At 35.0% G+C, this 14,064-nt stretch overlaps 2 protein-coding genes across 2 annotated transcripts in view; both read left to right on the forward strand.

Moving 5' to 3' along the window:
• Positions 1 to 2,531: 2,531 nt before the first annotated feature.
• LOC138319029 (toll-like receptor 7) lies at positions 2,532 to 8,373 on the forward strand. Its single transcript, XM_069261910.1, has one exon. It carries the CDS (start codon positions 2,795 to 2,797, stop codon positions 5,000 to 5,002), a length of 2,208 nt encoding a protein of 735 aa, XP_069118011.1. The 5' UTR covers positions 2,532 to 2,794; the 3' UTR covers positions 5,003 to 8,373.
• A 1,123-nt stretch (positions 8,374 to 9,496) lies between these two features.
• Positions 9,497 to 14,064, forward strand: part of LOC138319030 (uncharacterized) — a 35,202-nt gene continuing 30,634 nt past the window's right edge. The window contains exon 1 of the mRNA XM_069261911.1: positions 9,497 to 11,933. The gene's annotated coding sequence lies outside the window, so the exon portion shown is untranslated. The remainder of the gene's footprint in view (positions 11,934 to 14,064) is intronic.

A 14,064-nucleotide genomic window follows, 5' to 3' on the forward strand; every position in this document is an offset into this window, starting at 1 on the left:
ATACAGACACTATGGACTGGTATTTTATACGTACCAGGGAGTGGAATGAATGGGTTTCAAGACATAAAGCTAGACACAGAAATGGACCTTTAATGGTTCTCATATGTCGTATTTGCCTCATATGAGGAATAGATTAGCGTTCCAATAGCAATGAACATACATAAACACATTTGTATAACTATAGCTTCTAATAGGGATACTTACAACAGGCGTTATACGTATACGCATACGTATTGAAAGGGGAGCGACCATTATTCATATAACATTTCATATTTTCTATTTTGCGTCTATCTTATTCATATAACACATTGGAATTCTCGCCTGTTCTGATCTCATAATATTAGTCAATCGTTGTACAATGAAGCAAACCATAATGTTTACCGTATAATTATAACCGTTACCCAGGTATCAAAACAGAACACAATGTGAAACACGTATAATATACACGGCAGTCACACAATCATCGTGCGTATTCGATTGAGCGGGTAGCCTTCCACAGAGATCATGCTATGTTTTTTGACGTACTTTAGAGTATTGTACTTCTAGGATGCAAATAACGATAGAGTGAGTTTTAATTCTAAATTCAATATTCAAAATGCGAAAATAGAAAATATGAAATATTTTAAGAATAATGGTCGCTCCCCTTCCAATACGTACTTATCCGTATCCGTATACGTTTACCGCTTTTTGTAAGTATCCCTAGTATCAAGAAAAAGGAAGTTTGCTGATAAAAGAGACGTTGTGTTTTTTATAATAAATATTCAACCAAAGATAAAAGGGAACAAAACTAAAATTGAACTCTACCCTTGACCGTTCTTGTGGAGTCTGATTTGAGTGTGAACCTGAACTGACACACCGTTACATAGCACTATAAATTAGTCAAGAGATAATAGTAAACTAGCAGATATCTACCGTAAACCAACTTATTTTGAAGCGTTTTAAAGTTTTTGTATGCCAATTGTGTTATACTTAAATGGTTCAAATTGCCAATTACAATATCGATTCTCGATATTTCTAATACCACTGTATGGTAACGGGATACGGCCCGGTTGTGTGGTGTCTACTTCCGGAAAAATCGCATCCAAAAATGAGAGGGGTACGTGCTAAATCGCTTTAAAAACTATTATTTCATTTGCTTATTGAAACCTTTCAAAAATTAGAACAGTGAAAGCTTAAAATTTTAATATGTCCAACAATTGTATGCGAAAACGAGAACATGTAACCTACCTGGATCGCATTTCCGTACAAAACTGGGGAAAATGCGTGAAAATATGAACATATCTCAAGATAACGGGTGCATTTATTTAAGATAAGCTGTTGAATGAAGAATAAGGATCAAAACAAAAACTATCTACCACTTCAAATGTATCGTAAATACATCCTGTGTGCCATAATCGATTATGTTTAGTGAGCATGTTATGACTATAGTGTACGTGTTTGGTACGCACAGAATTCCGGTTTGGTATTCATTGGTATACGGTTTGGTATAATAACCTGGTTAAAAATTTGAATCACAAATAAAAACATAGGATAACTTAAGGACAGTGTTATCATTTCGCGCAGTCAAATTAACATATTACACAGCAAGAGCCGATGCATAATTACCATCATAGAAAAACAAATATCAGGGAAAGCTGGAAAAACACCACACCCTATCACAAGTATGCAACAATTAATTATTAAGCATTTTAAACACATTTCAAGTGTTAGACACTGTTATTCTTCCATACTCATGCGTAATGTTTACTCATGATATTACGTTTTAGTTATCATGTTATTTTATTCACCCCGAGTGGAGAAGACACATTATCTTTGTGTTCTATTTACAGATTAGCATTTTATTACATGTAAAATTAATATTGATGTCCTTATATTTTTAAACCAATGGATTATCATTATAATCTCTCCCGTGATGTTATCCACATGGTGTCTAGTTACTTTCCAGAGCTTTGTGTAGCTGATAAAATGTAGTTGACAAATGTCTTTTTCAATGAAGTATGATACCTAGCACAATAGCATTGTGTAGTAAATAGTCACAAATTTTGATAAGGATTTTTTTTTTTATCCTTTTTCTATTTTGTTGATTTACATTGCTAGTACGCAAATGTATGTACAGAAACAAGTGTATCATGGTATGTATATCATAATGTTATAGTGTGGAAGAACAGGGAAAATACACATATGATTTCTGTCGAGAACCCCGACCAGAAATCGAACAGAAGTCTCCGGTGTGAAAAACTACGGCTCTAACGACTGAGCCAAAGAAGTATGCTGCGTCAGCTGAGTGATAGAGACCGTATTTAACATACTGACCCGTTCCATTTACAATAGCACAAGGATATATGTAATTAATGTATATCTTTGATGTGCTATTTGCAGAAAAGAAAATGTTAACAGATTTTCAGAATTTTTGAAAGTTAGCTCAGTTAAAGCCTACTTTTCCAATTTCTTACATTATTATTTTCTAAAAATCAATTAACAAATATGTATGGTTCTCTGATTTAATAGGCACTAAACAGATTAAAGTGTTATATGTAACATTGACTAACATTGACCTGCAGTTAAAGGGTTGAAGAATAGTTATATATACTTCACAAGATTTGTAAATGGAGAATGATTTGATCATTTAAATATTGGGTATATGGCATGCCTGACTTTAAGTACAATCAGTACTTTGAAGCGGTAGTATATTTAAGGACGGAAACAATGACCTGTTTGTGAATATTTGTAGGTATTTAAACTCGCCTCTCCTTTCAGATTTCCACCTATAACATTTGGCGATCTAGTGATAAACATGCATTCTGTCTTGATCATTTTTGTCTGGCTTGCTGCAGACTTAGTTCTAGAAAGTGAGGGGAATTACTCGCCATGGCGGCTGGACAACATGACAGGACTCTACTGTCAAGATAGCTGTGATCAGGACAAGAAATGTTGTTCATGTAAAAACAAACGTGCGTGGCAGCTTGAAGACCGAATAGAAGCGGATCTCCATATCAGATATACAGATATTCGAGGGTCCTCTGTCGTTTACATCCATTCGGATGTCAGTGACTATAACCACACCAGACTTGATTACATTAACGAACGTTTAAGAAAAATTCCTTCCAACATTTGTGATTTCCCAACTATCGTCGAACTGGTACTAGACAACAACGAGATAGAAAACCTTGATGGACTAAGCTGTCTCTCTAACCTCGACACACTCTCCTTAAACCACAACAACCTGGAAATCATCCGTAACACAACCTTCCGTAGTTTATCAAGTCTACGTAGTCTGTTTCTTAAGAACAATAAAATCGTCGACATTGAGCCGAATTCCTTCAAGCTTTGTTGTGGTCAATCCATTCTCAACATTGACGTATCAAATAATAAACTCGACTCCGTGGATGTCACAAACTTTGTACTGAAAGCTTTTTGTGAAATATCATATTCAAATAACACGGATATGCTAGATATAAAAAATGAACTGAACTTTACGCTGAAACCTGAGGAGGTTTATGGCTCGGGTGGTCGGATTAACTTCGAAAAGTGTTCATTTAGTAGTTTCTTTAATTGCTCCGATTTTGGCCTAGATTCATGGAGTGATATGTTTAAACATTTTGATGTATCAGTAGCATTCACTAGTTTTAAATTAACGTGTGATTGTAACATAGCGGAGCTATTTGCAGGTGACACGGGTTTTCTTGGGAAGTTTTTAGAGGAATATAGCGGATATGTTTGTGAACAACCACCCGAGCTTAATGGTACGAAATTGACCGACAATTTCCTTGAACATCCAGAGAAACATGATCTTATGGTATGTAATATCACCGAATCCTGCCCTCAGAAATGCCGTTGTTATAACCAGCCTAGCCAGGACCGAGTTGTTGTCGATTGTCAGAACCAGAATCTTACAACGATGCCACAATTTCTGCCGTGGGGAAACGGGGACAAGTGGCGACTTCTCCTGGCAGGGAACAATATTCAGAAAATTGAGGACAGATATTATCTCAGTCGTATTGCGGAATTAGATCTTTCTGAAAACCCAGTCTACTACATATCTGAAAGTGCAGCATTTGCTTTACCAAGGGAGGCACAGATCAATATCATTGGAAATAAATTGACCTCCTTGCCACGTCCTTTCCAGAATAGAGATCCTTCTACACTGTCTTTGGGACGTGTTTTAATTACATGTTCATGTGAGGACGTCTGGTTACAATCTTGGCTCTCCTACCATAGTTATGAGGATAACGAAACATCGTACATCTGTCAGAACCTCGGAGGTAGTGAAATTACAGTGGCTGATTTTAGTTCTTTACATTGTTCATCAGATAGTTCAAATCTGGTCATCATTTTGGTCAGTCTGATAGGTCTACTTGCCACTATAATTTCAGTTATCGTATGTCGGCTGTTCTTCTTTCCCGAAGTATATGTTTTATATCGCCGAAAACTTCGCCGTGTTCGAAAGTCATGTGGATTCGATTATGACGCCTATATATCATTTTATGAAGAGGATACACTACAACGGAAGTGGATTATAGGGAGCCTTGCTGGACATTTGGAAAGCCGCGGTTATTCCTTGTTTATCCCTGTTCGTGATACAGATCCTGGCGTGTCCCGACAGGATTACCTCAGGAGTCAAATACAGAGAAGTAAGAACTTCATCATCATTCTGTCGGAGAAATACTTCAATCCACCAAAAAACTGCCAGACTAACGAAACGATGGGACAGTCACAAAATCTATGGTCTGAGTTTGAATTCAATATTATCTGGAAAATTTACAGAAGTGATATTCGACGAAATTTGATTATTGTAAACTTTGACAGCTTATCTGCCAGTGAAATCAGCCATCGTTGGGTGAAAGCTTTCTGTCGTGTTGGAGAAATAGAGGATTTTACAGAACGACGAGGATCACTTTTGAATGCAATCGAGCGACAATTGTATACTCATAAAAAGTATGATGATGATAATTCCACTGGGTGTGACCGAGACAATGTAACCGTAACAGATTTACACCGCTAAAACAGTTACCGAAGGAAAATTATGTGATTCGCAAGGCTGATGTTGCTCGAAAAACTTGTTTACGGGCTGATAAGGTATTGTTTACGTTGATTTTGTAATTATGATGTAAAAATAATAAATATAGATTTAAAAATCTAAACATTTAAAATGTATGACTTAAAATATATAAAATTTAACACATACAGAGAGCTTATAACACCATTGATTTTAACTAATATGGTTATTTTACCTATTTAGATTGTGACTTCATGCCACTATTTTGGGTAGAACCTATACAGTACTGAGAGATAATTTAATTAGATGTCTAGACAATCTACACTTGGACCCTACCTCTTGGTAGCGGGTTAAAAAAAACAATGTATAGTGGCTAGCTATTATTAGTTGGAACCGTTCGCAAACTTATTGTTTAGTTCAAGAGCAGAGTTTGTCAACTCCCTGTACAAAACAGTAATAGGTCGGTCCTAGACTGGCCACCAGTCTCTAGAATATTAAAAAAATTCACTAAAATTTGGCTTGATTATTTTTGTCTCTACTACATGCCTGATTCTAAATCTGAATCCTAAGATTTAAACTAGGAGGAGATCATCTAGTAAAGAAATCTGCTGAGAAAGTCTTATCAACAACTTAGGGTCTGGTGGCCAGTCTAGGTCGGTCCATAATGTTGCTCGTTTACGGTGAAATATTTAAAACAGTTCTTCTATGCATGTTTTTAACGGAAAGGTAAATACATTGCATGAAGTTATAAACAAAAGTAAAAATAAGTATAATACTTATTTGCAACCATTAAATACTAATCACTTAATCATGCAGGTACATAGGGTCTCTTGAAATCCTAAAATCCTGCCCCTCCCTTCAAACATGATTTCATTTGTTCATATCCAACATATCTCAATACGTCCATCAAACTTATTTCATTTACCAATCTGTGTGTTTTTATGTATCATACGTTTTTTGCATACCATATCGTATGTTTTAGATACATATACCGTGAGGTCCAATCCTGGCAGAGGCATGGATTATGTTTGTATCAAATCATGTGCTCTGTTACATACGTTTACGTTATCAATTTTTATTTTGGTCCCATGGGTCTGTTGAAATATTATGATAGTGACATCCTTTGAATAGCTGAAAAGTGGCATCATTCCAATTGGAACAAAGACAAAAATACTTATTGTTAACTATCCATTACCAATACAGTTGAATTTTAATCCGCGTCTAATATCAGGAAGAAGGAGGTTTGCCAAAATGGAAAACCCTGATGGTTATGATGCATTATGAAAACTATTAAATATCAAAATAAAAACGCTAAATTACAATGTTCTTTGTGCAAAGCCAACTTCCGTTTTGGTTGGTGTTTAGCTGGGCATCGGAAAGAGTGCGCGTGGCTTTCACCTCTCCCTACATATCATTACGCACGTTCTCAAGTTTGGTGGGGTATTTTAATCACAATCGTTACACTAAAAGCATAATTTTGACTAATGCAGTTAAATGATGAAGATTGAAATCCAAGTTGTGTTAATAAGTGCAATTTCAAACGTAAAACACGTTTTAAGCGTCTCTTTATATCTGGCGTAATGATACACAGTGCCGTTTGCTAGCTAAACACACTGTGGATGTGGTACTGAATTATCCCAAATCATGGAATTGAAATAATATGCAAGCATTAACAATTTATTAAATATAATACTTACGTATGTTTATATTTGAGGCCGTACGTAAAGACATTCGTGTCATCAATGTTAAATGACTGTATAGTTCACTCGATATAGTAAAATCTTCACAGCAGCAATGGATATTCTTAATTGAATCTGATTGAAGAAATGCATTAAATATTGATGATCATGATTCATTTAAATTGAAATCGGTATACATGGAATAAGATATTTTTTTTTAAATGTAGGCAAGTCAACAAACTATTGTTTATTTTTATCTCAAAATTTCACGACCCGTTTTTTAATCACCGTCATCGACACATCTTGACAATTTTTCGCTGTAGTTAACATAGTTATATATAACAAAAACTGGTATAAAATAAATATTGAATTATGAAGGCATAAACTACTATCCGCATGGATTAATCAATCAATCAATCAATCAATTTAAAGATGCTCCACCGCCGACAGAGCATAAATGATATTAATCACTTGAACAATAATTGGTGTTTAATCGTGTATATATATATATGTCTAATTAACACAAAAAATATTATAAAATAATTTATTTTGCCTTTGGTGCATGCGCAATCAATACTTCGTTCCATATAGGATATAGAGACACGGATTTTTTTCGGGATGCAATTAATTATTTTTTGCAACTTTAACTTGAAGTGAAATTAGAAGCTCAAACTTTTCAATGGTGGTAATGGTGTAAAGTGAGTAACTTTTGTAACTGAAGAAAAATACTAAATCGTCTGCTCGTGTTTTTTTATTGTGAAAAAATGTCATTTGTCAGCGGTGGAGCAAATGTTGGAACATTTCATGCATATATTACAATCTAAAAAAAATGGATGTAAAGAAGTGTTTGTTCGATATTTAACAATAGTTTGATGGACAATAAAATGAATACATACGTTGTTGTGAACCTAGCGTAACTACCCTTAATGCTCCGCCATAAACTGTTTTGAAATCACTGACCTTGAAATTGTTTATATCAATATAAATAGAGGATCTTTCATGAGTGACTATGTGAAATGGAATTTATCAAATGAGTTCGATAATTTAATATGCCAAGAGCCTTTAGGCGCGTGGCACTTACAAATATTTAACGAATTTAATCTATTTATCACATAACTTTTATTAATATAAGCAAAACTTCAAATTTTGTCTATATATAAAACAATAGAAATCCGACTTGGATGAGACGTTTCCGTTTTCTGAAACAATTACAAAACGTCATACTAATATTGTGACGTCAAATCTATATGTGACGTCATAATAGTGTTATTAAACATGTGTCTTACAATATATTTATGACTTGGTCGTATGAGATTGCTGGACGGGCCAGTTATGTGATGAATATAATTTCTATTATATAGATAAATGCAAAACATACACAACGCTTTAACGAATCGTATGGGAAAAAAATCATTTACATTTGCTGCATCAATTTTAAAACTCAAAATTAAATGACAAACGAACAGATTAATCGTGTGAGACCCAAACCTATATGAATAAATTTACTTGGTATTTCCATACCGTTGTTTGGTGGGGAAGTTAAAAATTCCTCTTTGAGATATTTTTTAACTTTGTGGCCGTGTACTATCGAACCCTCACATTAAAATCAATACTGAGATAATCTAGATTATGTTATGTTTCATAATCTTTTTACATAATTTTATAAGACTGAATTTTGTGTTAATTTGTTTGCAGTATATTTGTTATATTACTTTGATATGAGTTTTATATAATTTTCATAATAAATATTTTTCAATTCATTTAACTCTTTGTTTTCTGTATGATGATTCATGATGATATCGGGATTTGTTTTGGTGAAGTGGTTGAATTTTCATATTTATTCGAATTGGTTCCCAGCTAGAAGGATTGTAATCCCCCGGAATCCTTCGGTTAAAGGTTACTATGTTCGCGATAATATCGTAAGGAGATCGGATAACAGTTGCCAATTAGCTTTGCTTTCTAATATAGAAAAAAAACAGTTTCTCGTTGTACTTATAATATCAAAAGGGTGACCTAGTTTCTCTGTTTTAACTATATCAAAGGACAACAATTTATAATATCACATAGAAACAACAAACATGTGTATCATTATTATATCTGGCTGCTCAGCTTTAAAGTTGTATGGTCTATAACTTTCGATCTTTTGGTCATAATGAAAACTGTTTAAGTATTTTACATATTTTTCTCCGTCTGTCTGAATTTTTAACTTTCTAATTTTACCACTTTTTATAAAGTTGCAGCACTGGAAGTACTTTTAATCATAAATGTAAAAAATCGTTTTAACGTGTACACGTGAAAAATAGGCTCGAAATATGCCGAATCATTCCGATCTCATCCGAACATCGTCGAGATAATCTCGAAGTGAAACCAAGATAAAATGTCAAGAATTTTTCATAAACAAAGCATGTGGTCGATCTCAGCAGACTCTGTCTACAAAGAAAATGATGCCCGCACATTACAATATTTGATACACACAATATTTTACGGCAATGTGTGAATTGGATGGTTCAAATACTCAATCTGTGGACGTATACCAGCATGATTTGCTCATATTAGCCGGAAGGAAAACGTAAACAAACACATGTGCGTTTACGCTAGTTACCTGGCTCACCACGTGCAGGCCGTGTCGAACGTCAATCACCTGACACGTGAGGAATCCGACAAAACCCGAAGTAACTGGACATGGCGATGATTGAAGGCGCTTTATTCAATACCAGGAATATATGATCCTTAATTTTCGGCTCTCTTATAGGTCGACATATGCTTTTGGGGAGCTAAATCATCAAGTTACACGTCAATGTTTAAATATCAAATTTTTAAGTTACATATCGTTACAGTGAAATTAGCAGCAATATAACTCTTATAAGTTCTTACAGTGCTTTGATCTTATGAATTGACATGCATCTGATCTATGGATACGCGAAACAAGAGATGTAAATGCTGGTGTAGTTTCCCAGGGCGCCATCTCTAGTTCGATATAAGGAAGGAAATAATGTCAACACAGAAGTTTCGAGGTCGCAAAACGACGTGAGTAAAGAACGTCATCATTTGAGGCGAGTTTCGTTGTTGTTGTTTTTGTTTGTTTATTTTTTGTGAATTCCGTCTTATTTCCGGCATATTACAGAGTTACCTTTGTTGCGGGTAATTATCTATTGTGACATTATCATTGTTTTAGCGATGTCTTCTAAAAAAAAGTATGATGTTGGCAGTTACGCTCATCTGTAAATGCGTGCGTGAGTGAGTGAGTGAGTGAGTGAGTACGTGCGTACATTCTCCACAATGACGTGCCTAGTTACACATAAACAAATGGTTATGGAAATACGTTGGTACATCGTAGCTGGTATCTGGATGTATAATTACAGATCGTGTGATCGTATGATGAGGGTTACTTCTTATATCGAACGGGGCATACTCAAATGAATGCCACAGAAAACAGACGAAGCAAGGCTTAGCCTTTCGTCATTTTTTAGTATTTCCCTGGCAATTGTCTGGAACCAATGAGCAATGGACAACTATAATGTTGTATTGAGAAATAACCAATCGTTAGTATATTTAAGGACGGAAACAATAACCTGTTTTATGCATGAATTTAGGTATTTTAACGATGCTGTCCTTAAGGGTTTCAAAATACAACATTTGGTGATCTAATGATAAACATGCATTCTGTCTTGCTCATTTTTGTCTTACTTGCTGCAGACTTAGTTGTAGACAGTGAGGGGAATTACTCGCCATGGCGGCTGGACAGCATGCCAGGACTCTTCTGATCAAATAGCTGTAGTATCATGTGAAAACAAACGTGCGTGGCAGCTTGACGGTCAAGTAGTAGCGGATCTCCATATGCTTAAGAAAACTTCCATCCAACATTTGTGATTTCCCAACTATCGTCGAACTGGTACTAGACAACAACGAGATAGAAAACCTTGATGGACTAAGCTGTCTGTCTAACCTCGACACACTCTCCGTAAACCACAACAACCTGGAAATCATCCGTAACACAGCCTTCCGTAATTTATCAAGTCTGCGTAGCCTGTTTCTTAATAACAATAAAATTGTCGACATTGAGCCGAATTCCAATAACAAACGTATCCAATAACAAACTCGACTCCGTGGATGTCACAAACTTTGTAATGGAAGCTTTTTGTAAAATTTCATATGCAAATAACATTGACATAATTATGATAAAAATATTCTGGGTTTAAAGCCAAAACCGGAAGAAATATTCGGATCATATGGTGAGGTAAACTTTGACAATTGTTCATTTAGTAGTTTCTTTAATTATTCAGATTTAGGCATCGATTCCTGGAATCAATTTTATAAAAATTTTGCTTTCAAATTCGGAATAACTAATAAGAAGATAATTTGTGATTGTCACATTGGTGAACTATCATCTCAGGACCCTAATGTTTCCTTGTTAGACCGATTGAATATAATAAAGCATATTTACGATTACGTCTGTGAAAAACCAATCGAACTTATCGGAACAAAATTGACTGACATTAGCTACAAATATCCAGAGAAACATGATCTTATGGTATGTAATATTACCGAATCCTGCCCTCGTAAGTGCCGTTGTTATAACTAGCCTAGCCGAGACAGGGAGGTTGTCGATCGTCAAAACCAGAATCTTACAACGATGCCAAACTTTCTGCCGCGGGGAAACGGGGACAAGTGGCGACTTCTCCCGGCAGGGAACAATTGTTTATTTAGAGTATTGAGAACAGAAATTATCTCAGTCGTATTGCGGAATTAGGCCTTTCTGGAAACTCGATCTCCTACATATCTGAAAGTGCAGCAAGTGCTTTACCCAAGGAGGCACAGATCAATACCGAAAACTTCGCCGTGTTCGAAAGTCATGTGGATTCGATTATGACACATATGTGTCATTTTATGAAGAGGATACATTACAACGGAAGTGGATTATAGGCAGTCTTGCTGGACACTTGGAAAGCCGCGGTTATTCCTTGTTTATCCCTGTTCGTGATACAGATCCCGGCGTGTCCAGACAGGAGTACCTCAGGAGACAAATACTCAGGAGTAAGAACTTCATCATCATTCTGTCGGAGAAATACTTCAATCCACCAAAAAACTGCCATACTAACGAAACGATGGGACAGTCACAAAATCTATGATCTGAGTTTGAATTCAATATAATCTGGAAAATTTACAGAAGTGATATTCGACGAAATTTGATTATTGTAAACTTTGACAGCTTATCTGCCAGTGAAATCAGCCATCGTTGGGTGAATGCTTTCTGTCAGGTTGGTGAAATAGAGGATTTTACAGAACGACGAGGATCACTTTTGAATGCAATTGAGCGACAATTGTATACTCCACGTAAAAAGTATGATGGTAATGATAATTTCACTGGGCGTGACCGAGATAATGTAACCGTAACAGATTTAAACTGCTAAAACAGTTACCGAAGGAAAATAATGTGTTTCTAAAGGCTGATGTCGCTCTTTGCTCAAAACTTGTTTACGGGCTGATAAGTTATTTTTCACCTTGATTTTGTAATCAAGATGTAAAAATAATAAATGTAGCGTAAAGATTTGACTTGAAATATATAAATGTAACACATACGGTGAGATTATAACACCATTGAATTTTAACTAATATAGGGATATTTTACCTATTAATATTGTAACTTCATACACTATATTTTGAGTAGAACCTATACAGTATTGAGAGACTATTTACGTTAATGTCTTGACAATATACACTTGGACCCCTAGAGTGGCAAGCTGTTATTAGGTGGAACCGTTTAGTTCAAGTGCGGATATTTCAGTTCGTCAGTTCATACAATGGTATTCGATGTTCATTTACGATGAAATATTAAAAACAGTTTTCCTTCGATTTCTTCAATGTAAATGCAGCAGTGTAATAAGCATAATACTCATTTGCAGCCTGAAATACTAATCGCCTAATCATTCAGGTACATGTTTGCCAAAAGGGTCTCTTGGAATCCTTAACACCATGCCCCTCCCTTCAAACAGGATTACCTATATCCATAGCCTACATAGCTCAATATGTCCATCAAACATATGTGTGTTTTTGTTATGTTATATATTTTTGTGCGTATCGTATCGTATGCTTTAGATACATATACCGTGCTATTCAGCCTTTTGATTATGTTGTATTATAGTGTTCAATATATCAATTCTACTTTTGGTCCCATGGGTCTGTTGAATTATTATTATAATGACATTTCCTTGAATAGTTGAAAAGTGGCAAAGTTCCAATTATAAGACAAAAAAAACAATATTAAATAATATCTATCACATTACAGTTGAACTTTAAGGCCGCGTCTAATATCAGGAAGAAGGAGGTCTGCCAAAACGGAAAACCCTGATGGTTATGATGCATTATGAAAACAATTAAATATCAAAAGAACGACGCTAAATTACAATGTTCATTGTGCAAAGCCAACTTCCGTTTTGGTTGGTGTTTAGCTGGCCATCCTTTCACCTCTCCCTACATATCATTACGCTAGTGCAAGTTCTCAAGTTTGGTGTTTAATTTTTGTTATCAAAATCGTTACATAAAAAGCATAATATTGAACACTGCAGTTAAATATGTACATTTTCAAACATAAAACACGTTTTAAGCGCCGTTTGCTAGCTAAACAAACTGCGGATGTGGCACTGATTACCCCAGACGTTTTTAAATGTAAGCATTAACGACATGTATGTCATATGCAATTTAATTAAATATAATACTTACATATGTTTACATATGTGGCTGGGGACATCCGTGTCATTAATGTTACATGACTGTATACATTTTAAAATAATTCACTAGATATAGTAGAATTTTTTCAAGCACCAATTAAAATTTTGATGATCATTATCCATTTAAATGAAAAGGATTACGTATATGGACGTGTTTGTTTGTTGTTGATAATCTTAATCGGTTACATATTTATTAAAACTATCAGGCAAAAAATAAAGTATTGTTTTATTTTTATCTGAAATTTCCCGATTGTTTAATCACCGTCATTGACACATCTTGACAATTTTTCGTTGTACTTAAACACAGTTATATATTAAGAACTGATATAATAAAATAAATATAGAATTATGAATGCATAAACTTTTATTCACATGGATCCATCAATCAATCAATTATTTTGTCATGAATTTGTTTTTATAGTTGTTGCAACATTACATGCATACGTATATTACATGTAAAGTGACAATGCCGGTTGCTAGCTAAACACACTGCGGATGCGGCATTGAATTACCGCATGCGTTGCATTGATATGTAACCGTTAGCGGCGTGTATGTCATATTTCAGGCTGTACGTACGGACATTCGTGTCCTCCATGTGAAATGACTGTATTGTTCACTAGATATAGCAGAATCTTCCAAACACCAATTGAAAAAAAAAAGT

The sequence above is a fragment of the Argopecten irradians genome, chromosome 3 (genome assembly GCF_041381155.1).
Source record: "Argopecten irradians isolate NY chromosome 3, Ai_NY, whole genome shotgun sequence".
Lineage (NCBI taxonomy): Eukaryota > Metazoa > Mollusca > Bivalvia > Pectinida > Pectinidae > Argopecten > Argopecten irradians.